We start from the raw sequence: 24,319 nt of genomic DNA, 5'->3' as shown, positions 1-24,319 counted from the left end.
ATTCTCCTTGATGATATGATACGCAGTGCAAAGGTGCCTTGCGAACGGCTACCAACCCAATAATAAAAGGAATTACTTAATGAATAATGTAATTTAGAATAAAATCCAGTCGCCAATATTTTTGTGCACATAGAACTAAAATTTATTTTCATTATTCGATCATCCAAACTCAAACTAAAACATTGTCACATTTTAACAGTACTTTTGTTTCCAATTCCAATGTTGTTGAATGAGATGTCTCAAATTCTAGTACCTGATTTTTTTTATTTTTTTTATTTAAGAAGAAAAACAAGGTGGAGTGGAGTGTCCGGTAAAAGACAGCCTATCCCCCCTATGCAACGGTTAGGTGAAGAAAACCTTTACCCACCAACCCCGCTTTTGTAGAGACCACAGCTACAGATTATTTGTTGACTTGTAAAGAGGGGAGAGTCTAAAGACAATTGCTTTGCTCCCTCACTCCAGCCAACCTCGTCGTCTCCCTCGTCTGGTTCTTCTTTGTTGATTGTTCGCTGTCTGTCTGTCTTGTCTTCGGAATATTAATTCAGGAAGACAAGCTTTGCGCAGCAAATGCAAATGTCATTGCCTTGCGTAAAACAACCCGATGTCATCACCTGCAAAGGTATGTATGTTATTTCTACAATGCATGCTTGCTGCAATCTTCACATTCACAGTATGAATATGGAATTTGCTTCTAATTATAGTTATTAATCATGTATTATTTTGTGTTTTTTTACAAAAATTGTAAAAGCTGCGGTGGCATGGGGAGCTGGAAAGCCTTTGGTGATAGAGGAAGTGAATGTGAATCCACCTCAGGCAATGGAGATAAGGATCAAAGTCGTCTGCACCTCTCTCTGTCGCAGTGACATCACTGCCTGGGAGTCTCAGGTACTCTCCTCTTCTTATTTTGTCCTACTCTTTTCCCCCTTTCTTTTCTTCTTCTTTTCAACACAAATAGAGATAAAAGAATATTACTTTTCCTTCACTTTTTTTTTTCTTGTTTCCTACTTATTGAACATCTAGGAAAATAATCATTATCTGGCTAGGAAAATTCGTTTAACAATTACTTATGGTTTCTATCTGACCAAGAAAAATTAAAACTTTGTTTCTGCCACTGCCAGATATGCTTTCTTCTTTCCAGATGGATTAATTTTCTAGTAAAACAATTGTTCAAGATTAGTCATTAAAGTTACTGAGAAGAAGTAAACCTTGGTTTAAAGTAATGAACTTATCCATGAATTAATATCCTGTTTAAATTTTTCGAAATTCAGACCTATCAGGAGCTAAGTATCAACTGACTATTCATCTTACTGAAAAAAGTTATGTATGTTGATACCAAAAATATGATTATTTATGGATACCCCTTGATGGTTACTGAACATGGATTCTCCTTAAAGAGCATCTTCTACCTTCTCCCTCACATCATCACATGAAGCAGGAGAATACTCGTATTTCATCCACACCGCCGTTCTTTCAATGCAGTTATACTTCCCTGATAAAAACTTAGGAAAAAGGGTGCTGAATTTATTCATGAGAATACTGGTATTTCATCCTACTCCATTTCCCCCTGTTATTTTGCAGGCTATTTTTCCTCGAATATTTGGCCATGAAGCAACAGGGTAAGTTATTTCCCTATTTTTTTTCATCTACTTATATTTATATTATAGTACTAGCTATCTAATGTAAGATTGAGAAACTATGGCATAATGCACAAGTGGTTTCCAATTATCAGGCCGTAAAATTGTTTAGTCAATTTCTTAGTTAATTTTTTATATTCTAGATGTATGCCTTGCTTGTAACATGTGTTGAGCTGAATTGGCCCTTCCATTGGATGCTCAGGTTTGGGTTAGAGGTGATACTTGAGGTATAGAAGTGAGGACAATGCTTGGCTCCTCACTGGTGAGGAAGAACTTTTTCCTTCCTACTGGGGTGTCACACTCACCATTTTCTCCTGTTATCTTTGCAACATTAAATGATTATAGTTAACAACAATTTAATATGGTACTCCCCACCATTTTCAACAATTCATGCTTTTAAATTGGTGATTACCTTCATCCACACTGGTGAAGAGCCAAGCATTGTTCTAGGAGTGATACAATCAGAGTGTGTTGAAGATAACCATGCTATACTGAACTGTTGCTCTTGTGATACACTACAGCACCAAAACTTATTTCCTTAGGTTTGAAGTAAAGGACAGTTTCACTTATATAAGAAATACAAAAAGGCGTAGAGAAAATATCAATAAGCTTTGAATGGCTTGTAGGGTGAGGATGATCAACTACTCCACAGTGCCGTGATATTATATTATTATTGCTAATTTGCTATACTTCTTTAGGTGATATAAGTTCCCAATAGCTATTTTTCAGGATTGTCGAGAGTGTTGGGCAGGGAGTTACTGAGTTTACTGAAGGGGACCATGTGCTAACAGTCTTCATTGGAGAGTGCGGGAAATGCAGGCAATGCACATCAGGTAAAAGCAACATATGTGAAGTACTGGGGCTGGAAAGGAGAGGTGTAATGCACTGTGATCAGAGGACGCGCTTCTCCATAAATGGGGAGCCCATTTATCATTATTGTGCAGTTTCAAGTTTCAGTGAATATACTGTGGTGCACTCGGGATGTGCTGTCAAAATCAGCTCAGTTGTGCCTTTGGAGAAAGTATGCCTTCTCAGTTGTGGAGTAGCTGCAGGTAGAGTTTCAAATCATGATATTGCCATCAAATCACATGATACCATGACCATTTATTCTTTCATTGTATTTACGTAAATACATGCATATGATAAATGCATACATACATATATAGCTCAGATATGCTATACAGGTGTAGCTAGAAATTATTGGTATTGGGTAGAAGTTTCCTTGCAGTGACCAAACTAAATGACCTGAAAATAGAAGTTTAAATACTAGAATGTGAATGAGAATCAAATAGTAATTTCGAGTGGGAGCATAAAAAAGCTAAAGCACAAATAATCACTGATGTTTGTAATATTGCACTTGCCCTGCACATAGGTGTATAATTTGGTTCGCATATGCAAGTTGGTGTTTGTCTGTGTTCATGTTGTAATAAAGGAATGAATTTTCCGTTAATGATAAGTTTCTTCACAATTAAAATGCAAGGAATAATATAAAAAGGCTTCCTTTGTTTTGGAGGTGATGGGGGATAGGGAGGAGCAGAAGAAAAGGAATCGGATAGCCCTCACATGCCCCTGCACGTAGTCACATACATATGTAATTGCAATTCTTGATCAAGGAAAAACGTTGCTGACATATGTTGATATATTTTTAGGCTTGGGTGCAGCTTGGAATGTTGCTGATATATCTAATGGATCAAGTGTGGTGATATTTGGTCTTGGGACCGTAGGCCTTTCTGTAAGTGCAGAGACTTGTTAACAGTTTTCACTTTTCAAATATGACAGCAGCATGACTTAAACAGTAATGATTTCTTGTATGATAGGTTGCACAGGGTGCTAAGCTTAGGGGAGCATCTCAAATAATTGGTGTTGACACTAATCCTGAAAAGGGTGAAAATGGTATTTTTTTTATTTTCTTTTTCTTTTTCTGTCTGGAGTTCTATGGTACAAGTCCCTAATGTATTTGTTGGTAAAGAAGTGCTCTTATTTGTACAGCAAAAGCTTTTGGAATTACAGCATTTATCAACCCTCATGACAGCAAAGATCCTATTCAACAGGTAATGTTGAAATAAACAGAAACAACCATACTCCCCTGCCGCCCTCCCAAGTGAAATTTATTATGAAAGAAATAAAAAGAATTAAATAGCCAGCATAACTGATGCCGGATTTGGTGGTAAATTGAATGAGGTGATTGGAATTTCTATCTCATTGGTGATATAGTGAATCTTATAATGCAACAGTGATATGTCTAAGGAACCATGATGAATGAACTTGAAGTCATTTAGTTTGAAATATACATATAAGCTAACTTTCTTTCAGGTTATTAAGAATCTGACAGGTGGAGGGGCTGATTACTCATTTGAATGTATAGGTGACACTGGAATGGTAACTACTGCTTTGCAGGCATGCTGCGATGTAAATTTCTCATATCTCAGTGTTTTTCTTTTTCCCCTAAGCCTATCTCATATTTATTTTTGTGTATGTGATGAGTTCTTATTTATTGAACTTCACTCATTTGTATCTGGCGTTTCTTTGAAGGGATGGGGGTTGACAGTTACACTTGGTGTGCCAAAAGTGAAGCCGGAGGTAACAGCTCATTATGGAATATTTCTTACTGGAAGAACATTGAAGGGATCTCTATTTGGAGGATGGAAACCTAAATCTCATCTCCCTTCATTAGTAGATATGTACACAAAAAAGGTAATACTAACTAAAACTTCAATGAATCTTCAATAAGTCCAATCTCCCTTCTAATATTAAGTGTCCTTTTCCCTCCCATTGTTGTAAAATTTAGTGTGTCCTCATGTAGCTGGAAAATCTACTGACAATGTTTAGTCCTAGTTACAAGAATGCGATAGGGCATGCCCAAACAATTTATCATGTCTTAGTTTGATAAATGTCTAATGTATAAACTTATCAAATCATCTTGTTTGAAGTAGTAGGGTTATAATCTGAATTTCGCTTAGTATCAAATTCTTAGGTTGAATTTATAAACCATCTAGAACAAATTCCTCCTAATCCTTCTCACTGCTATTTCTTCTGTGTTAAACTATTTCTTTCTTCAGCTTTAAAGGTGTGTATGCTAAGAAAGCATGACAATTTGCAGCCAGTATGATGCTAAATTCTTTTGTTTTATTTCATGTTAACCGTTGATCTCTGTTTTAAACAGATAACATGTTCCCATTGACCGATCATGATTATTCTTCTAGTTGAAGAAAAAAATACTTGTTACATTTTTTTAATCCACAAAATAAAATGCACAGCCTGTTTGAATTCCAAAAAATCTACCTGCAGGAAATCCAAGTCGACGAGTACATAACACATAACCTGCCATTTGAAGATGTCAACAAAGCTTTCAATCTCATGAGAGAAGGGAAGTGTTTGCGTTGTGTCATCCACATGGCAAAGTAATTTCTCTTTTTCTGTCATATTGAAGTTGCCTTGCCTGGATACACGTGAGAGAGTTAATTGTACCATATTGTTCTGATAAAATAAAGTAAGTTTCATCTGAATTCTGAAAGTGGATATTTATGGAGTAGGATTATCTGTGGGCAATCTACTGGAAGCTCAAGCCTATCTCACATAACCCGCCGTATTACTTGTTTGTTACTATGTTAAAACTATTCTTAAAGTACTTATGGGCATCTACACTAGCATTCTATGGGATTTGAGAAGACAGATTTAATTCAATCTTCTTGGTCATACGTGCAACGTGTTTGATGGGTGAACAAAACTCATATGGTTTAAAGTATCAAATTAACATGAGAGAGAGATTCCTTTTCACTTTTTTTTGTTAAGTACAAGCGATAGTCTAAATTAGAGGGGAGGAAGATTTCTCATAGACACCCACACAAATGATGCCATGGGGGTTTGATCCTGTGACCTATGCTGCAAGTCAAGACCATTTTCCACTCGGCTAGACCCTGTTGGTGTTTATGATGTAAAATGACTACCACACCCTTGGAAATGGTGACATGTGCCCAGCACATGATTTCTTTTTATGGAAAAACTAAGAAACGAAGGCAAATAACATTTTTTTTTTCCTTCAAATGTTATGTTTTAATGTCTTTAAGTTAATTCAATTTTTTATTAATTTCAAAAAGGTTTATAGGTTTTTAAAGGACAAAAAAAAAGGTGTATAATGTTTATTTAACGGTAAACTTAACGGATTGGACTATATGGGCTAATAATGCTAAATATGGGATTAAATTGGCTAAATTGAAAACACATGAACTAAATTGGCCAACATGGTAAAACACAAGGACCATTTTGACATTTAAGCCTTTTAATTAAATCCAAATTAAAGTTCAGAAGGGGAACGCTATTTCTTTTGATAAATAATAATAATAATAAAAAGATATATGGGTTCAAATTCAATCTCTCTCTTATTCAATTTTTAAGTGTTTGCTTTTGCTAGCTAACTGCTGGAATTTCGTAGGAGCACGTTAAGTTGCAAGTGTCTCAAAACTAGAGCTTTTATAACAGACAAGGAAATGTGGTAGTTCAAGTATGTGTTAAGTGTATGCTTCTTTCTTGTTATAACTTAGCTGAACTACCATACCATATCACATGTATGATAATGATATACGGTACCTGGTGTTGCATTTGTTGTTGTGAGTAGGTGAGGATGGTAATCAGTTCAAACCTTTCTGGTTTTTCTCCCAAAAAGGTCCTATCCTAATCCTAGGAAGGAAGCAGAACACATACGCAAATGCTATTAGGAAGGAAATGTTAATTCAAACTTTCAAAATCTCTATTTATATCCATGAGTTACTAAGAATGCTTTCTCAGTTACTCTATCTATCTAGACTACTATCAATATCATCCATGATCGCAGTTAGTTGTGAGTGAGAGCTATTTAAAATAACAGAGAGAGATGGGTGATCATCAGAGAGTTCATCCTGCTGGGGATGTGGAAGCGCCACCCACCACCGTGTCTGCGCCTCTGGCAGTGCCACAGCCACAGGGACACCGGCACGGTTCATCAATAACAACAACAACAGAGAAAGAAAAGTTTGATAAAGATCAGAAAGAGGAGATTGATCAGCAGGAGCATCACCCTTTACAAATACAAGCACGTAGTAGCCTTCCGGTTAATATCCATGCGAAGAAGCCACCAACAAATTTAAAGAGAAGCACAAGCACATGTTCATGTACTTGTTGGAGCAGGTGCATGTATTGCACAATAGGCATCCTTGTCTTTGTATTCATCATAATAGGAGCCACTGCTGGCCTTCTCTACCTTATCTTCCATCCAAAACTTCCAAATTACTCGGTTGATAGCTTGAAAATAAGCGATCTAAGGCTCAATTTGGACATGACTCTATATGCTAAATTTGACGTGAAGATAACAGCCAATAACCCAAATAAAAAGATCGGAATTCACTACGAGCAAGGTGGCCGGTTGAGCGTGTGGTATACAAACATGAAGCTTTGCCAAGGGACACTGCCAAAGTTTTACCAAGGTCACCAGAACAAAACACTACTCAACGTGGCCTTGACCGGCCAAACACAGTACGGAAACACTTTGATGAATGCACTGCAACAGCAACAACAAACCGGACGCATCCCCTTGGATCTTAAGGTTGATGCACCCGTAGCAATCCAACTCGGGAGATTGAAGCTCAGGAAGGTAAGGATCTTGGGGGAATGCTTGTTGGTGGTGGATAGCTTAACTGCTAATAACTTGATTAGCATTAAAGCTAATAATTGTAGATTTAGATTGAAGCTTTGATTGAATTAATCCGGCATCAAGTTTGTGTCTGTCTGTCTACAATTTTGGAGATGGGATGGGACCTGTTTTAATCCCCTTCCCTTCTCTTTATTGCATTTCTTTCTTTATTTCTTTTTCCTTTTTGTTTTTGAGATGGAAGGTTTGAATTTGATTGTTTTCCACATTGCTCTCCTTTTAATCTTGTAGTAAGATGAGAATCCTCGAATGCATGAAAATCACAATACCGTGTGGCTAAAGCAACATCTTATAAAAACTGTTTTACAAGCCTACATTATTATAGGGTTTACATGACAGTGGCATGTCCGTCAATAATTTGAGTTTTATAACTAGAAAGATCAGAGAACCCACCGTCTCCTAGATGTACCCAAACGACTGGAACATATGGGCGCCACAAACCACCAGGTGTTCTGATCAGTTCAAGTCTCAGCTGATCCAGCAGGTCCCGTTTGACAAAAATGCCACCCCCCAAATTCAAGCAGATCTTCAAACCCCTCAATGACCTACAGAGGAAATAATGAATTTTCTTTTTTACGTTCTCTGGAATAGCTCATCATAGATCAAACCCCAATATAGCAAGAAGCAGCCACTCAGTCATTCCATAAACCATTGCCCATTCCCATATGAAACTTGGGTTCTTCATTGTATTATTTGCAGGACTTCATTTCTTCAAGAATCTGTTTACTACTAGCAGCCACAATTATGTGTGAAATTAAATTAAGCCACATTGCAGACTGAAGGAAACAATTCATCAAAAGTTGCATACCCTTGCAACCAACCATTACTCTCACAAAACTCTAGATGTACATTTGTTTAGAGGATATTCCTATAATCAGTTTCAACACACATTTGATGTAACAGTTAGAATGGATAATGTGTTTGCTTGTTTCTCTATAAGTGTAAAGGTAGCTATTAATGAATGTAGATACATATTCAATCACTTCAATTGTTAACATGGATTAACTATACCTGATATCACCATCCATGGGAGCATGCTTCACTTCTTAATCTGAGGACAACATAGAACTAATCACCAGTCAAAGCGCGAGGTCTGTGCTCAATGGTAAACAAGGACATCCCAGTTTGTGAAATTGCTCTCACAAATGCCATATTTGCCGTTACAGTTGGAGCACACCAGTAATCACCAGTACCAAAAACAACCTTATTCTTCAAAGCCAGTTTTCTAGTGGTTGGAAGGTTCATCATGCGTTCAGAAGGACTATCAGGAACAACCCTATACCAGTCCTAAAGGTTATTAGTGCAGGATAATACAATTTTTTTTATATATACATATAAATTTAAGGGTAATGATTTCCCCACTCCAATTTTATCCACTAACACTCCTTTTTTAGTTATAAAATGGAGTGTAAGTGGATACAATTGGAGTGGGCAAATCACCACTCATATTTAAACCACGATTAACCATAGATATATAAGGGAGCAAAAATCATCAAACAGATCAAACAGAATGTCAATGAAACTCAAATTTTTTCGGACAGGCTTAACCCTGTTTGGACTTAATGCACATTGCAGACTAGGGTTGGTTGGTTCTCACAAATGTCTACTGTGCTTGTTTCCCTATTTCTACAATTTTTTTCGTTTCCTACATATATAGAAGAAGAAAAAAAGCCCTATAGATATGCTTAATGTCCTACACTGAGGGGAACAGAATCTACATACTTTACCAACCTTGGAAGCAAATATGTAAGTGTAATTCTCCAAATGCAATCTAAGAAGGTCACCTAAATCATGAATCCAAGATTAACTCACCAATTAAGTTGAAGCATTCTGCAACCTAAGGCGAATTATATCAGTGAAATTTTTTGAAGTTCTAAGAAATAAGTATACTAGAGACAACACACATGCACAGAAAGCCCAAAAGAACGACAACTACTAACTGAAGGAGGTTGCAAAGGCAGGGCCGCAGGGGCCAGAGGTAGGACATAAGTAACCCTTGGGAGAAATTAACCCTGACAATAATAAATAAGAAAATTCAGCAAACTTCTGAGGAAACCCAAATTGGCCAAATCTGTCCTCATCAATGGGGGTTTTATGGTTTTCCCTCCTTCCCAGCAATCATTTACTGTGGTCAGCTGCTAGTCCCACTGGTCCTCACTGAGCTATTTTTGGTCCTCTGGTAAACGGTTAAAACTTAAAGGTGGGTAAAAGAGTTTGTTGTGAAGGACATCACTAAACTATTTTGTATTAGAACATCTTTAAATGTGAACCACAAAATAAAATAACCATGTTGCTTTAACTTAAAGAACAACGTCGTACGAAATAGAATAACTACACACAATGCAATTAAAGCAGACCTTGTAGATCATATGCTCAACTTTGACTAGTTTAGTTTTTTTTTTTCTCTCTCTATCATGTCACTGTTTATTTCCCTTTGAAATTAATGCAGATAAAAAAAAAAATTCAAAGAAGTTAAAAAGAAAAAACTGGTCAAAAACTCACGTAAGACAATTCAGTAACTGACTAGCTCTCAACTTCTCATTGGGCCCTCCACACATCAATACTAACTCTTTGAACTCTGAACGAACACTTTCACAGATTATGACTCTCTTCCCAGATATTGTGCGACCAAATTCAACAAGAATTGGATTCTGAATTTCAGACATCACCTGGCAGAAGATCAAGAAACCGTACCCGGGATGTTAATGTAAACTAAATCTATTAAAAGGCCAATATTTTTTTCAAGAAGAAAAAAAAAATGGTTGAAGATAAACAAACCTTGGGAGTCAGCACAGTAGTTTTTACCACAAGAAACATTTTAGGAAAAGATTAATCAACAGAATACAGAAGTTCAATGTATTGGAACCGGTGAATAAAATCTTAAAAGTTGTCATTTTAACATACTGCCAAGTCTTAATACTTGACCATTTTGCTCGTGGGCAAAGAGGAATAAGGGGGAGAGAGAGAGAGAGAGAGAGAGAGAGAGAGAGAGAGAGAGAGAGAGAGCAATATGATCTTCTACTTATTAATTTCTTTATAGGTAGCATAAAATGTAACAAAAGATTTGAGCAGTAAAACTTTACTATAATAACTGCTATTATCACGCTTGCTAAGTATATTTAATAATATATCCTTTTTTCTGAATTGGGGGAGGGAGGATTCGAACTTGGGACCTCTCCAACAATGTGGAAAGAAATATCCAATACTCCAAACAAAAGGTGCAACCAGGAAGAACTAACCTGTCCAATCACAAACTCGTAGTTACCCTTAAACCGCTGCCTCAATTCACTTTCTGGAGTAGCCAAAAGTTTTGGAGTGCCACCATTACTAATACCTGATACAAGAGCAATCAAGGCAGTTGTATCAAAGTTTATAAGTTCACTTTGACCCAGAAGACTCCCAACTTGAGCGGATTCCCCATTTTTTAGATACAATGAGTAGAATTCCATTCTTGAAATAAGATTAGAGAAAGCACGGCAAAATTCTGTGTGCTCTGTTGAGTCGGACGGATCTTTCTCAGTATCAGCAGCCTCTCCCAGGCTTGAATCCTTCACATCAGATTCTGAACTTAAAACAGTGTTCCTTGTATCACTAACCTTTATTTCGAATGCACAAGCCTCTTGATATGTTCTCGCAACAAGTACATTAGTCCATTCACCTGCTTCCTTGGATAAATCAAAATTAAAATCTAAAACAGGAAAATCCAATTGAAACTCAGTGGCCCCAAATTCATCTTTGAGTTTATCGCAAACAATGCTGCTAAGTCCATTTCGGTTTGAAAAGAAGAGAATAACTGAGGAAGGTTTCAGTGCCACGGCTGACCGGGCAGCAGCAGTGACTTGCTGAATACGCAATTTTAAGCCCTTACTCTTATCCCTTTTGTAAGGGGATCCGCAGCTGCTGCCACTCCAACTAATGTATTTTGGGTTCCTATCAGATACAATAATCCAGACAGGGTTCCTATGGAGAGTACATACTATATCAACATGTATTTTAAGACAAGGGTCGGTTTTCTGCCCATGTGGATGTGGGGCTAAAGTTGACAAAGGAATTGGCTTGCAAACGCGGGAAACACCAGTGATGAAAGGCTGCTGGAGAAGGTGAACAACTGCCTCGAGGTGCCCGATATTGACACTGCCAAAATTACTATTTACTATTTAGTTTACAAACAAGACAGACACTGCCATTCATTCAAAACAAGAACTCAACTCAACTCAACTCAACTCGTTTGATTGCTGATGCGCTTTACATTTACAACGACACGACAAGTAGTAAGTAAAGCAGATAACTTGTATTTCATTTGTTTATATATATCTTTTTCTCCTATATTTCCAATTTCATTATAAGATACCCTAAGCAAAAAAGGAGCAGTAAATTATAAATAAATAAATAAAGAAGATATTTTATTATTATTAGGAGGAGTGCATTAGAATTAAATCTTAGAAGTTAGAAGGAAGGAATGGGCAAACCTGAGGTTGAGGGGAGTGGAAGAAGAGGAGGCGGTGGAGGAGCAACAGCGGCAGAGGAAAGTGAGTTCGGAGTGGGCCAATTTGAGAAGAGTGCGTCTGCAAGAAGCAGTGATCTTGGTGGAAGCTGGCAATCCCTCTATTCGGTCGATCACATCTCTGCATCTCTTTTTTGCCAATTCCACTTGTGCTTCTGCTTCCTTTCTCATTCTTCCTTCCTTAACGTGCTCTCGCTTCTGCTAGTCTAGTGCTTTACAAAGACAAAAACAGTAGCTTTTGACAGATATACAGGCCCATTACAGGCCCAATAGCTTCTGATCTTCATTTTACTTACTTGGAGTTGGACTGGCCAGGCCCCTTAGCCTATACTAAAGGCCTTTCTTTCTTTCTTTTTCACCTCCCAACTTTCACTTTCTTTTCTTCAATCCCCTCGGTGACAGAGAGAGCAGTGCAGCAGACGAGTCGACACTCCGGAACCTTCTCTTCTCTTCTCTTCTCTTCTCTGGTAATACTTCTATCTTCTTCTTCTTTTATCTGTTGTTCCGTAACTATAAAAAAGGGCCCATAAATATATCACTCGAGACTCAAGTGCGAAGAAAACTCGCACTTTCAGTCTTGTATCTGGTTCTTCTGCTCCTCTTCGTTTTTTAAATTGAAACCTAACTCAGGAATCAATTATGCATTAGATTGATTATGCTAAGCGCTTGTATGAATATGGGTTGGTTTGCTTGGTAGTCTGGGGATCAGAAGTTCTAACAATTTACTAATTTCTTTTGTTTTGAAGAGGATATTGGTGGGTCTTGATTATATGATAGGAAAAAAAAAACTTTATTTAAATTTATTTTAAACAAGAAACCTTTTCTTTTTGTTCTTTTTTTTGGGAATGGCTTTGCTTTTAATCTTCTTGAACTATTTGTGTCTGACTCGCTACTTGTGCTGAAAGACTAAAATTTTCATGAAATATTTCTACTCGCGTCTATGTATATTTGCTCCAGACAGATTCTTGGTGTTTCAAGAACGTCTTTTGTGGAAAATAATTTTTTTTAATGAGTTAGGGCTGAGTATTTGATGCTATAGCTCCAATTGAGCATGTAATGTCGTATGCCTTATTATGTGAAACCTTGTACAGAGAGTTGCCTTTTGCATTTGATCTCTGCAAGATATTGTTGATGTCATTTCATTATTCATTATTGAGAGGAGATAAGCCACATTTGGAGATGAAACTACTGATCTGTTAAATATTAACTGTTTCTTCTACATTTGAAGCAATGGCCGCTGAAGAGGACTCCATTGAACAAGTAGTTGCAGCACGTCAAGAGAGGCTAAGAGCTCTTAAAGCTGCGCAAGAACTCTTAAACACTCCAGATGAGGATTCCTCTCTGGTTGACTCTAATGCTGACGAAGACAATGAAACTAGCGAAGAAACGTGAGTAGATCCTATTCTTTTTGTATGTTAATATCACTTACTTACCACCCTCCAATTCCCCATTAGTCTTATTTAGGGTTTTGTTCATGATATTAATTTCAGTTCAATGCCCTGGAAGGTGTTATAGTGCATCTTCCTTTCAAATTCATGATTTTGTGCAGTGAGATTTGTGTACAATATTTATCCCATGATGTTGCCAATACCCACTCTGTAATTATAGGCATATGTGTGCTGTGCTTTCGTATGTCATTTGAGATGATACATCAAAGGTTTTTGTTTATATTTAATCCTTTATATACCTCAACAATGTATGCAGGTGCTTTATGGTTTTCTCATTTTTGTGGTTAGCATGACTATGGATTATGGGTTCAGAACATGAGTACAAGATCTTTAAGTATAAGGAAAACAGTAAACCTGAAATAGTGTCCAAAAGGGGAAGTTGAATTAAGTTTGGGAAGGTTAGGTAGAAATTTCACATACACATAAGAGACTTCTGCTTCCAATTTTTCGAAACCTATATCTTCACTTGTAGTGGTAATAGTATTTCACTTCATGTCATGATTGCAATTATTTAGTTTAATGAGATAGTTGATTATGAATTATATTAGAAGGTATGATTAGGATGTGATTGGTCATATTTTAATGATACATAAGGGGTTGTTAGTTCTTCAAGTTCTGTAATTTTATTGGCTAGGGATACTTCAAATGAGGTTTTAATATTTAACTGTCAACTTGTGCAATACACCAGCATGAAATTCCGAAATTATGTTCCTCATGATAAGAAGCTTCAGGAGGGAAAGCTTGTTCCACCAGTCCTACCAAAGTTTGAAGACCCTGTTGCAGCAGTACCTTCTCCCTCAGAGAAGAAAGAGGTACTTCATTACTTTTGAATTTCTTTGCTCAGTCTCTTAATCACTAGCTTCTGTGTCTTTCATGGTGAATTGTCCATTATGTCACATGTTCTAATTCCTGATTAATGTTCAGGACCCGTTTGTGAATATTGCTCCTAAAAAACCAAACTGGGAACTTCGCAGGGATGTGCAGAAGAAGCTTGATAAGCTTGAAAGGCGAACCCAAAAGGCAATGTGTAAACTTATGGGTATGGAATTACGATTTTTCTTAATAACATGTTCCGTCCATAGAAAAATTTAACAGAACGCATTTCATGAAAGATCTCTTCTTAAATTGGTTGGATAGATAACAGATGAGTGGTTTTCGTAAGTTTAAAAACTTATGACCATTTTTTACTTTCAGAAACAAAGCATTCGATTTTTTCATTTTCTTTTCATATTCCTTGATATTGAAATTTTTCTGCATGATTTGGATTGTTATTTCCTACTGGGCAATTATATCAAACTTCAAATGGCGGCCCCTTGGATATCCTGTTGCAGAAAAATTTCGAACTTCAAATGGCAACAGGATAGTTTTGGGGCCATACCCCTTCTCCATAGTTTCAGAACCATAGTTTTGGGGCCTCATTTCAGCCCTCTCCATTAAAAGATCCAGTCTTTTCTGAAACTATGGGGGTAAATAGTTTCAGAACCATAGTTTTGGGGCCTCATTTCAGCCCTCTCCATTAAAAGATCCAGTCTTTTCTTTGATGTGCTTGCCCCACGATGTAAACAGACTAACAATGCAGTAGAGAGTGAGTTTGGGTTTAGAAAATGGGGAAAAGGTTTCTAGGAAGCATATCTTGCATTTGGTTAGGGCCCAATCTTGCCTTTGAAGCACTCTGAGCCTAGTTGGTTAAGAATATATTCTCTGGCTAAACAAAAGCTATATGTTGTATGAAAGAAGATGTTATATTTGTGGTGGCTTTTTCCAGTTCATTCTTCTTGACCTTGTGTTTGAATGAGGGGCTTGAAAGTGCCAAGGGATGGCAAACTGACAGGATTTTAAAGTGATTGGGATATAAAGTCCCAAGATTTCAGTTTTACTTGTTTGGTTAACATATAAAGTGTCCTGGTCCTGAAACCGAGGACCGAGGACCGAGGACACTGGACTCAGGATCCCATGCCAAGGACCTGGACCTCTGGCCATGGATCCTCGTCCACAGAACTGGGTACCCGGACCAGGGTCCCAGAGCTAAGGTCCAGTGCCCTAGGTCCCAGTTTTAAATGGGCCAAATCCGGTTAAGATGGAGTTTTAAAGTAACACTTAACCTCAAATCCAATCGCCAAGACCCTCACCCAAACATGCCATAAGAGGATATATCTTTTAAGTTCCTGTATGCTATAATTTTATTATGGCCTGTTAGTCTAGTTTATGTTTTTCTTTTTTATGGAAGTTATTGGACCAACATCTTCAAAGTTTGTAATGTAAAAGCATGCAATGCAAGTGTTTTTCACTTTACACTTAATTAGCCTACACCCTGTGACAATGAGAACTAAATGCTTAATCCGGTGGCTTTAATAAGCTGTAACTTAGATTAGATGTAGAGTCATATTGAACTCACTTTACTGGTTCTTGTTTTTTCTTTTTCTTTTTTGGCAGAGGAACAAGAGAAGCAAAAGCAATTGGATGAAGATGGCAGAAATGGTGCAGAAGACTAGTATGGCCAGCTGCAAATTGGCATAATGTAACGAATGGCATTAGCGGATAGAATGACCAGCTGCAGTTCCAGCCTGGAGCGATGTGTGGCTATGATTCTCCACCTCAGGATATTTGTGATCTCTGCTTGATGATGCTGTTGTTTTTGCTAGGCCTAGGGATGTTTGTATTGACATTATTTTTTAGTTTTTGTTACTTGGGCTTTTTGTTTACGAAGTTAATTCTACATTTGTCCAAATATTTACAACTTGCCCTTCAAAAGTAAATACCCGTTGTTGAATCCAATTAACTGGGGCGTTGTACTTAAAAAATCAGAATTTGAATCCTTTATTTTCCGTAACATGGAAGCTTGGACCTAGAGAGAGGGAGAGTGTGTGCGCGCACCCACCAAATAAACGAATTCTATTCTAAGAGCATCTCTAGGAGAGTACAAATTTTAGTCCAATTCTAGCTATAAAAAACTATTATAGCAAACTACTTAAAAAGTATTTTTTTTCCAGTAATGTTCTCTATTTTGACTAATTTGAAATATTTTTTATTATTTTCTCTTCTCTTTCTCCCTCCTTCTCTTGTAAATCAAATATATTAAAAAGAAAAGTAGAAACCCAACCTCACCAACCTCTTAAATGTCTCTATCTCTCTCCCCCTTTTTCTCTCTCCTCATTCCTAGATGTAGAGAATCAAAAATTAGTTCTCCAAAATAGAGAGCCAAGTAGAGAATTTGCTAGATGAGAATCTTTCTTCCTTTTAGCCAAAATAGCTAGAGAAAAAAGAAAGTCTACTAGAGATATGCTCTTAAGTCCGCCAGACGCAATACCTTCAACTTTTTTTTGAGTTTCTCTTCGAATATTTTTATGCGTGTGGACAGAGTATACCAATAAATTACGGAAAACAACAAATAAAAAGAACGCTTTTCTATGAAACACAATACTCATGAAACAGATGGACAAACGTAATCGGACAGGACTGGCTTCAACTTTGATGAAGCAAATACCCGTTCTTGGTAATTTGCATATGAGTCATTCTTCTCTTCCCCCGTAGCAGCCAATTAACAATTTACACACAACAGAAAACATAAATACAGAGCTCTATAAGTAAATTACGCATGGGGAGAAGGAACAAAAGAAATTTATAAGGAAAAATGGATTAAAGGAGAAAAAGAAAAAAGAAGAGGGGTAACAAAAGGACAGCTCAAGTGGACCTTGGGCACTACAATTGAATGGTCATCCACACTTCTGGATAGTCCCCTGTTACTTTGTGATGCAGAAAACTATCATATATGGCTTGGCTATCTTCTGTCATTCCTGAGCTGGTTGGAACCAGTCTGTCCCTTATTCATGTGCTCCATGTTCCAGGACGGGTCCACCGGAGGAAGTTGGTATTCATCCGGTTTCAGGGCCAAAGCAAAGTCAGGCAATGTTGGTGCTGTCTCCATGATTCTGCAGTCAAGATATCCAAAACCAGACGTTAATTATTCATATGGTTCCTTCTATCAACAAAGAACGAGATTACAATTAGGTGCCAAGAGTGAAAAGGAAATTGCATTTGGGCATAAATATTTTCAGTTATGCTTCTCTCCAGTAGGACATACTTTTCGTGTGAGTAGAGGTCACGGTTTATCCGCACTTTGCTCGAAGTATCTTTTGGAATTTTTTCAGACAGATATTTCATGGTTCCCCAGAGCGGTGGATTTCTGCATAATGTCTATCAATTAAGCACTTACTCAATATGAAAATGATTAAAAAGAAGAAGGAAACTGATCAACTAATGACACATCAATCTTCAATCCACCAACGCTAGCTACAAGATAATAGATCTTGCACATGGTTCAGTACACACACGCACACAAATATCTAGAGATTGGAATAGAGACTACATAATTTAGGTGAGAGGAAGATTTAAAAAAATGGACTAGAAAACCAAAAGAATGGTGATTGCAAGGAGAAGCGAACATATTTATTTCAGAGGAAATAATTATGAGCTAACAGTTCACCTAGCTGAACCATGCTAGATGACCAATGAGTAAATAAATTCTAAAATGTTATGATCTTGAAAAAGGATGCATGCTCATGCTGGACACAAAATCCTCATCGTGTGAAAGTCAGCATAAAAACAACTGTTTCACAAACCCAATGTCCTGAGCAGAGTTTGGCTGAATAACTGGAGTACACTACTTCGTTGCTGCTACAGTCTACATACTCTCAAAGGTGAAGAACATGGTGCTCTGAAGATAACTGATAACTTAGATACTTATCCTAGAAAAAGAGCAGATACTCTGCCAGATGCCACAAGATGAATAATCCATCTATCAGCACAAATGAACAAGAAAATAGGGCTCTACCTACCTCGACAAAGGAGGAGCAGCATGAAATGCGTCACATGCTTTCTTACTTTCTTTAAAATACTCATCTGCTGCTTGCAAAGCAGCTACAGCCATCCCATGAAATTTTTCGGTGTTACCCTCGTCAAGGATCAAACCATGATAATAATATGCAGCAGCCTGATTAATATTGGAGGAAAAAAGATGAGCTTTGGTCAGCTGTGCAAAACACAAACTTCAAACATAATGAAATCAAATACTGAACGTTAGTGGCAGAAGACCCCTCTCTATCAGCTAGATCAACGTAGAGGAATCAATTGACATACAACTCTTCATGAATAGTAAAGTTGTTAACAGTTCTGATGGAAAATTATAACTTAGTGAAAGAAAGACTGGCACAGTCTATGGTGGTGATCTCCAATATTACTTCTCATTTGGCAGTCACTTGCTCAGAAAAGACAATACCGTACCATAACCAAGAACAAGTATCAAAATCTGCGTACACAGAATTTAATCCAAGGGTAGACAAACCGCATTAACAAGTAATCACCAAAGTGGAAAATACAAGTGACCAACTTAGTATCTTTTTAGGAAGAAAAACATTAATTAGGAAGAAAAAAATTCTAGAGGAATCACTAGAAGTCACTTTTTTTTCCTCCAAAAGGGAAGACAACATGTAAATCATTTTTTTCCCTTACAATAAGAATCTGAGAAATACTATCCTTCTAATGAAACAAAAACTCAGAAGATGAGATAAGGATAGCAGTGAGCGCATAAGCAAAAACACATAAAAAATTGCAGCGTACCTTTGCCTCAACATATTTCCACTTCACAAAGAGCCGATGCTTTTCACCCCAACCATTTAATAATGGAAGGTTCATAATGTTATCTTGAGCCTGTGAAGAAATGACATAAAGAAAGCAATATATGGTTCAGGATCACCAATTTTGATGTGATTTAAACAAACATATCTGGGATGAGAAGTGTAATCATGAGGAACATAGTGAACCATCAGAATTAACAACTTAAATATGACATGTAACTGATATGGAATATAGAGGAACTTATTCACAACTACTGTGAATAGAAAATGGCCAAAATAACCCAATATCAGGAAGGGCAAAAGAAAATCTGAAATTGTAACAAACCAAAAAAAAGGGTTATGACTAAGAGGAACATTTAATAAAGAAAATATTTTAGGCAAAAAGAACAAAGTGGACATGGTTAGATCCTCTTGTTTGGGGTATTCAGAGAATATTAAATTCATATTTTTCTGCCCATCCTAAATGTTGGGTATGTAGCCGTATGTGTATGTATCAGATATGCACATAAAGGCATGACAGCATAAGTCAAAGCAAATATGGCACATTATCAAAAACTACGGAACCAAACACACTCACTAGTAAATATAGCAAAGAAGTATAGATGGGGTAAGCTCTCATCGGGGATCAACCAAAAATGGAGGTGTGTCTTAATTATCAATGTTCTGCAGTGGTACTTTGACATTTTTGGTTCTAGCACTGTGCAATGGAACCCATCATGTAACCACAACAAGTTTTTAGGATCATTATTTTGCTCCTCAAACCTAGAATATCCAAATTCAGACCTTGAACTGATGCAATTTGGGCTGTAGGACTAATCTTTCTTCTTCTAACTCACAAAAATTGCGGATTTTTAATATATGTACAGCCAAAAAAACATGAAGAAAAATGGGAGACTTCAAATGGAAGCATGGAATGGAACATTTATTACAAAAATCCGAGACTTCAAATGACATTACTAATCGAGAAGAGCACACCATCAATGCCGAGAAATCTCTTACCTGCTGCCAATACTTCACCATTTCACATGCAAGCCTTCGCTTCACTGCAAGAGTAGCTTTTGTGCTATCAATTGCCATCCCAAGTTGAATATCAACACCCTACAGTAGACATTGGAACAGATGAAGAAGAAAAAGCAAAGAAAAATAGAAAAAGGGTAAGCGAAAGATCATAGATGATAGATCAGAAGACACAGAATTCCAACATAATTTTATATAGGAGCATAATATGCCTTTTAGATGGTTGGTCCAATTTCAGGCATGAAGTTTGAAACATAAAATGTAACAGTTTATCACATCAGCCCATTCTTTGAAATACCTGTCCTAATGCTTGTAGGCAAAGTGCCCGAAGAACTCCTTCTGCTAGGTCGACTGGCAGGTTTCTCCTGCAATCAAGCAATAGTCAAAAGATTAAGAATAACAGCATTAGGAACATGTTAACAAACAGGAAGTTGAAATCAGTATAATTTTCAATTGATACAAACTTGAGCTCAGTAGGCAACTGTGGGTGAACATGTCGGACAGCACAATCAAGATATCCTGCTGCCTTTATGAAAATATCAATTGAAGCTCGTCTACTCTCTGTGAAAAAACAAAAGAAGCCAAGTGAGGCACAACCAAGTGAAGAAATTAGCATGACAAAAGCCAAAAGGTTGACTTATGACCAACTACTGCATATACAAGTTTTCTTCTTCTTCTTTTGTTCTTGTTTCTTCTTTCTTTGTGAATAAAAAAGATCTTCTCAAAACAAGTAGCCCAAGCAGCATAACAGAACATAAACAGGTGAACAAATAACTTACTACGAAGTATCAAACAGAAGAATCTTGATTTAAGTATACTGATCAGGAAACCCATTTTTCAGTTGTTTTAGCCATCTCCTTTTAACATATTAGAATTCTGTTTAAAGGGTCTAATGACATAATCTAATGAATTTGCAGTTTTCTATCTCTAGTTTTCTAATTGTTCCTATGTGTCATTCAGTTTCCATGTCAACCATACTAGGCTCAATCCAAAACTGATACTTTTGATGGGTGTGAATCACCGTCAGCACATGAAACCATGTAGAGGAAAGATAAGGAAAACTGATCAATCTCATTTTTCCATAACTTTATCCAGAGTTTTATACTTTATGAAGCCCGGGAAGTGGAGTGAAACAAGCAATAAATATACGACTGCATATTCTGCGGATATAACTACACATTACACACGTATTGAACCTATAACTAAAGATGTGTATTTATGCTTATTGTCTACTATATGAATCTACCACAAAGACAGATTACTTGAAAGTATGCAATTTAGTCAGCAGAAAAGTTTACTGCAGTTTGCATCTGATTCTAAACTTCAGCAGACAGTTTAGTGCTGCACTAAGTTAGAAAGTGCTCAGTAAGGAGAAGACTTCATGACCATTAAAGGTCCACAATCATTCTAGAAAGTGCCCACAACACAACTTTCTCATTAACATAGCAAGCTATTGTAATAAAACAAATGAGATGATACATGGAAAAACACAAGATTTAATTGCCTATGGCTCAGTCTCATGCAATAATGCTACTTTCAATAGACCCAAAAAAATAACAATACCTTCTGTTACTTTTGGCTGATAACCATCAGCAGATGTTCTTGGAAGAAGTAACAAATTAGCTTGTAAGAACGATAGCATTGCCATTAAGTGCAAGATGGACAGCACCTCGTACCATGCATTAGACATAGCTGTTTCCTGAAGGATTATTCATTCAAATCAAGTTTGGTTTCCTTGACAAAATGATGGAATCTAAACCCTACTTGAGGAAAGAAAAATATATGACACGCATAACAGAGAAATGTGAACTTAAGAGCTCTGCCACATGCCCACCTCTGCATCATCCTCTTGATTTACCCACACAAATTGTACCTTGTGTTGTAGCTGGCTTCCTTCATATTAGAAATAAGAAACACCTTTAGGATTTAACTAAACTTGTGGATACAGTTTAATGAGATGACATATGATCAAGACTTACCATCTTTCATTAATCCCAAAAGGACAGGCAAGTAGTCCTCAAGAGCCTGCTGAAGATCAGCTAATGTTGAACCACCTGAGGACAATAATTCATTCAGCTGTAGAAATACTTGAGTTCACATATCATTTGGAAAAATCAACAAACTTGTGTCCATGACAAACCATGTTGGGTAGCAGTTTTTCTCCTTGTTCTTGTAATTGTAGGACCTTCTTGGCCAGCCATTACAACTATACGAGTTCTTAAAGCAGATATGCGTTCTACTAAACTCTTGGATAAGTGATCACCGAGTGACTGAGAGAAATCAACAGGTTTAGGGATTCGCAAACCAGGAACATAGACAGAAACTTCCCCAATATTTGCCGGCCTCCTCCTATTTCCTACTGTATCTTTCGGTGTTGACACCAGGCATCCCATATCCTAAGACTTGCTATATCTGCCAACCCAAATAAAATTTAGTCAATCAGCATCCGCACTATTGAAGCTGTAAATGAATTTCCCGCTTGTTGTATGTAAACTCTCTCTTACATGAAACAGTGGTGATTTTCAGAACAGCGTGCAGGTAACTAGGTTCCAATGTATATGAACCAGAAATGATAGCTGTTCAAATATTATAATCCAAAGAATGGAGATAGGCATGGACATAAACAGTAGGCAAGCCATAATTAAATGTCAACCAACAAAGCACAAGTAGTAGGTTGCTCACGAGCGACACCCAAATGGCTCTGAGTATAACTCTCGTTGAGATGTTAATATCTTTAATTGGTGTTGTAAAACACTATATCTCTATATTTCCAAAAGTGGACTAGTTTGCTAACATTGAGATTGAGTAAACAAATAAATAACAATTGGCTAAAATTGATCTAAACCCACCTTCTTTCTTAACAGATGGCTGACTGATTGGTCAAAAGTTCTTGTTGTTTCTGCACCCAAAAAAAAAAATGAAAACCACAATTCGATGTTAGAGCTAAAAGAAGAAAAATGAAGGTTATTTTCTTTAAAGGCAAGAGAATCACATGAATCATGAGCCATGACATTTTAGGAGAGTTGAAAAGAAAAAGTGCACCGAACTTTATAAGGAGGGTGATTTCTCGTGCAACCAATTACGTTGAAATGTGGAAGTAAAGGAATTCAAATTGAACTAGATTGGCATTTGGTATTTGGTAACCTCTCACGAAAAAGTTAACTTGAGATGAAGATTATGAGTAAAGGGTCTCCAAACAAGCTCAAGCAAGCAACAATTGGAGGAAAGCATAAAATTAAAAAAGAAAGAAAACCCAGAATTCCAGCTCCAAGCAATTGCAGATTTATTAATTAAAGTGAGGAGATGAGAAAATGCAAAGCGAACGTAATAACATTTGAGGATGCTCATTATCTGGGTCTTGGGTATGAAACACAAAAGACAGCAAAAGAAAAAAAAAACTGGAGAAATCAATTGAATATAACTAAAAGAAAAAAGAAACATCTTTTCTGACTACCAAAGAGTAGAATTATATACTTACCAACTAACATAAAGCCACTAGTTTGTGTTTTGGCAATTGCAAATTTGCAACTTTCAAGTCAGGTCAGGTCCCTGATCAGAGAGAGAGAGACACTCGATGATCAAATAAAACTCAAACCTAAACATAAAGATGCCTTCCTTCCTAGGCAGAACCCCTACGGACCATAATCATCGCGAAGCTTATTGGTGTGCAGTATGAAGATCACAGACTCTCAATTCAAAACAAAAATTAATAATAATAATAAAAGGAAAAGCCTTTTTCCTTAGTCGTCCAGAGAAGAAAGAGCCAAAGAGGGTATTGGAAATGGAAAAAGAAAAAATAATAGGGATTTTGTTTCTACTCTCTTATTCTTATTAAAGGCTAAAGCTTTTAGCTTTAAGCGGGTTCGACTTCAACACTCAACACAGCATATTGGGTGGGTGGGTTTTAGAAATTGGTGGAGCTTTTTATCGTATATATCGGCATACAGTCGCTTTCTTTTCTTCATATATATGATGATATATATTCCTTTTTCTTTTTCTTTTCTGGTTTTAAATTAATTATAGCGTTTGAATGGCGCCCTGTACTATTACTATACCCAAATCCTAAATTCCTATTCTCCTCCCTCTCTCTCATCATCATACAGACATCATCACCGAACCCATCAGTCGGTCGGTCCCTCTTTTCCTACGTCAACAACAACTGTCTGTTTTTCTTGTCATTTCTGCTGCACTCACTTTTCACTTGTATGTTTACCTTTTTACCAATTTTTTACTAAATCCGCGGCAACATATCATATGATATGAATTACGAATGGACAAACCAACCGGTGTTGATTGAAATTGGAACGCACTCTTCTTTTCTTTTTTGCTCTTTCGTCTTTCCAGAACAAAGAAAATAAAGCCCGTTACTTGACTTTGGATCAACTTCGTCAATGCCGAGT

At 37.0% G+C, this 24,319-nt stretch overlaps 5 protein-coding genes across 13 annotated transcripts; 3 read left to right on the top strand and 2 right to left on the bottom strand.

The window, feature by feature from the left end:
• Positions 300-5,332, top strand: LOC18777668 (alcohol dehydrogenase-like 6). 2 transcript variants are annotated; one of them, XM_020564904.1, is made up of 10 exons: positions 300-619; positions 749-885; positions 1,579-1,616; positions 2,364-2,686; positions 3,284-3,366; positions 3,452-3,527; positions 3,624-3,685; positions 3,957-4,043; positions 4,167-4,328; positions 4,923-5,332. In XM_020564904.1, exons 1-10 carry the CDS (start codon positions 568-570, stop codon positions 5,037-5,039), a joined length of 1,137 nt encoding a protein of 378 aa, XP_020420493.1. In that variant the 5' UTR covers positions 300-567; the 3' UTR covers positions 5,040-5,332. The 2 variants fall into 2 exon arrangements, with proteins under 2 accessions (XP_020420493.1, XP_007209245.2); XM_007209183.2 differs by having other exon boundaries at positions 303-619; positions 3,948-4,043.
• LOC18776777 (NDR1/HIN1-like protein 13) lies at positions 6,388-7,468 on the top strand. Its single transcript, XM_007210797.2, has one exon. The coding sequence runs from the start codon at positions 6,505-6,507 to the stop codon at positions 7,360-7,362; it is 858 nt and encodes a 285-aa protein (XP_007210859.1). The 5' UTR covers positions 6,388-6,504; the 3' UTR covers positions 7,363-7,468.
• LOC18775843 lies at positions 7,572-12,089 on the bottom strand. Of its 6 annotated transcripts, none has more exons than XR_002271868.1 (5): positions 11,787-12,089; positions 10,557-11,463; positions 9,820-9,986; positions 8,329-8,593; positions 7,572-8,046 (listed from the first exon to the last, which is right to left on the bottom strand). XR_002271868.1 is itself a non-coding variant. In XM_020564600.1 (4 exons), the coding sequence occupies exons 1-4, from the start codon at positions 11,990-11,992 to the stop codon at positions 8,386-8,388; spliced, it is 1,488 nt and encodes a 495-aa protein (XP_020420189.1). In that variant the 5' UTR covers positions 11,993-12,089; the 3' UTR covers positions 7,589-8,385. The 6 variants fall into 6 exon arrangements, 2 of the variants coding, with proteins under 2 accessions (XP_020420189.1, XP_007209952.1); XR_002271867.1 differs by having other exon boundaries at positions 7,572-8,043; XR_002271869.1 differs by having other exon boundaries at positions 7,572-7,862.
• LOC18776037 (coiled-coil domain-containing protein 12) lies at positions 12,176-16,099 on the top strand. Of its 2 annotated transcripts, none has more exons than XM_020564603.1 (5): positions 12,176-12,277; positions 13,049-13,209; positions 13,958-14,081; positions 14,194-14,308; positions 15,703-16,099. In XM_020564603.1, exons 2-5 carry the CDS (start codon positions 13,052-13,054, stop codon positions 15,759-15,761), a joined length of 456 nt encoding a protein of 151 aa, XP_020420192.1. In that variant the 5' UTR covers positions 12,176-12,277; positions 13,049-13,051; the 3' UTR covers positions 15,762-16,099. The 2 variants fall into 2 exon arrangements, with proteins under 2 accessions (XP_020420192.1, XP_020420191.1); XM_020564602.1 differs by having other exon boundaries at positions 12,193-12,288; positions 13,050-13,209; positions 15,703-16,044.
• LOC18777933 lies at positions 16,659-24,229 on the bottom strand. Of its 2 annotated transcripts, none has more exons than XR_002271870.1 (13): positions 23,398-24,229; positions 22,769-22,818; positions 22,060-22,331; positions 21,899-21,973; positions 21,754-21,812; positions 21,483-21,618; positions 20,384-20,480; positions 20,218-20,284; positions 19,902-20,000; positions 18,886-18,975; positions 18,105-18,259; positions 17,351-17,463; positions 16,659-17,198 (listed from the first exon to the last, which is right to left on the bottom strand). XR_002271870.1 is itself a non-coding variant. In XM_007209101.2 (13 exons), the coding sequence occupies exons 3-13, from the start codon at positions 22,310-22,312 to the stop codon at positions 17,048-17,050; spliced, it is 1,284 nt and encodes a 427-aa protein (XP_007209163.1). In that variant the 5' UTR covers positions 22,313-22,331; positions 22,769-22,818; positions 23,398-24,204; the 3' UTR covers positions 16,659-17,047. The 2 variants fall into 2 exon arrangements, 1 of the variants encoding a protein (XP_007209163.1); XM_007209101.2 differs by having other exon boundaries at positions 17,351-17,452; positions 23,398-24,204.

Source organism: Prunus persica, chromosome G5 (assembly GCF_000346465.2).
Source record: "Prunus persica cultivar Lovell chromosome G5, Prunus_persica_NCBIv2, whole genome shotgun sequence".
NCBI classification, from domain to species: domain Eukaryota; kingdom Viridiplantae; phylum Streptophyta; class Magnoliopsida; order Rosales; family Rosaceae; genus Prunus; species Prunus persica.
The sequence above is the reverse complement of the archived record's forward strand: the minus strand, read 5'-3'. Positions and strand labels throughout refer to the sequence as shown.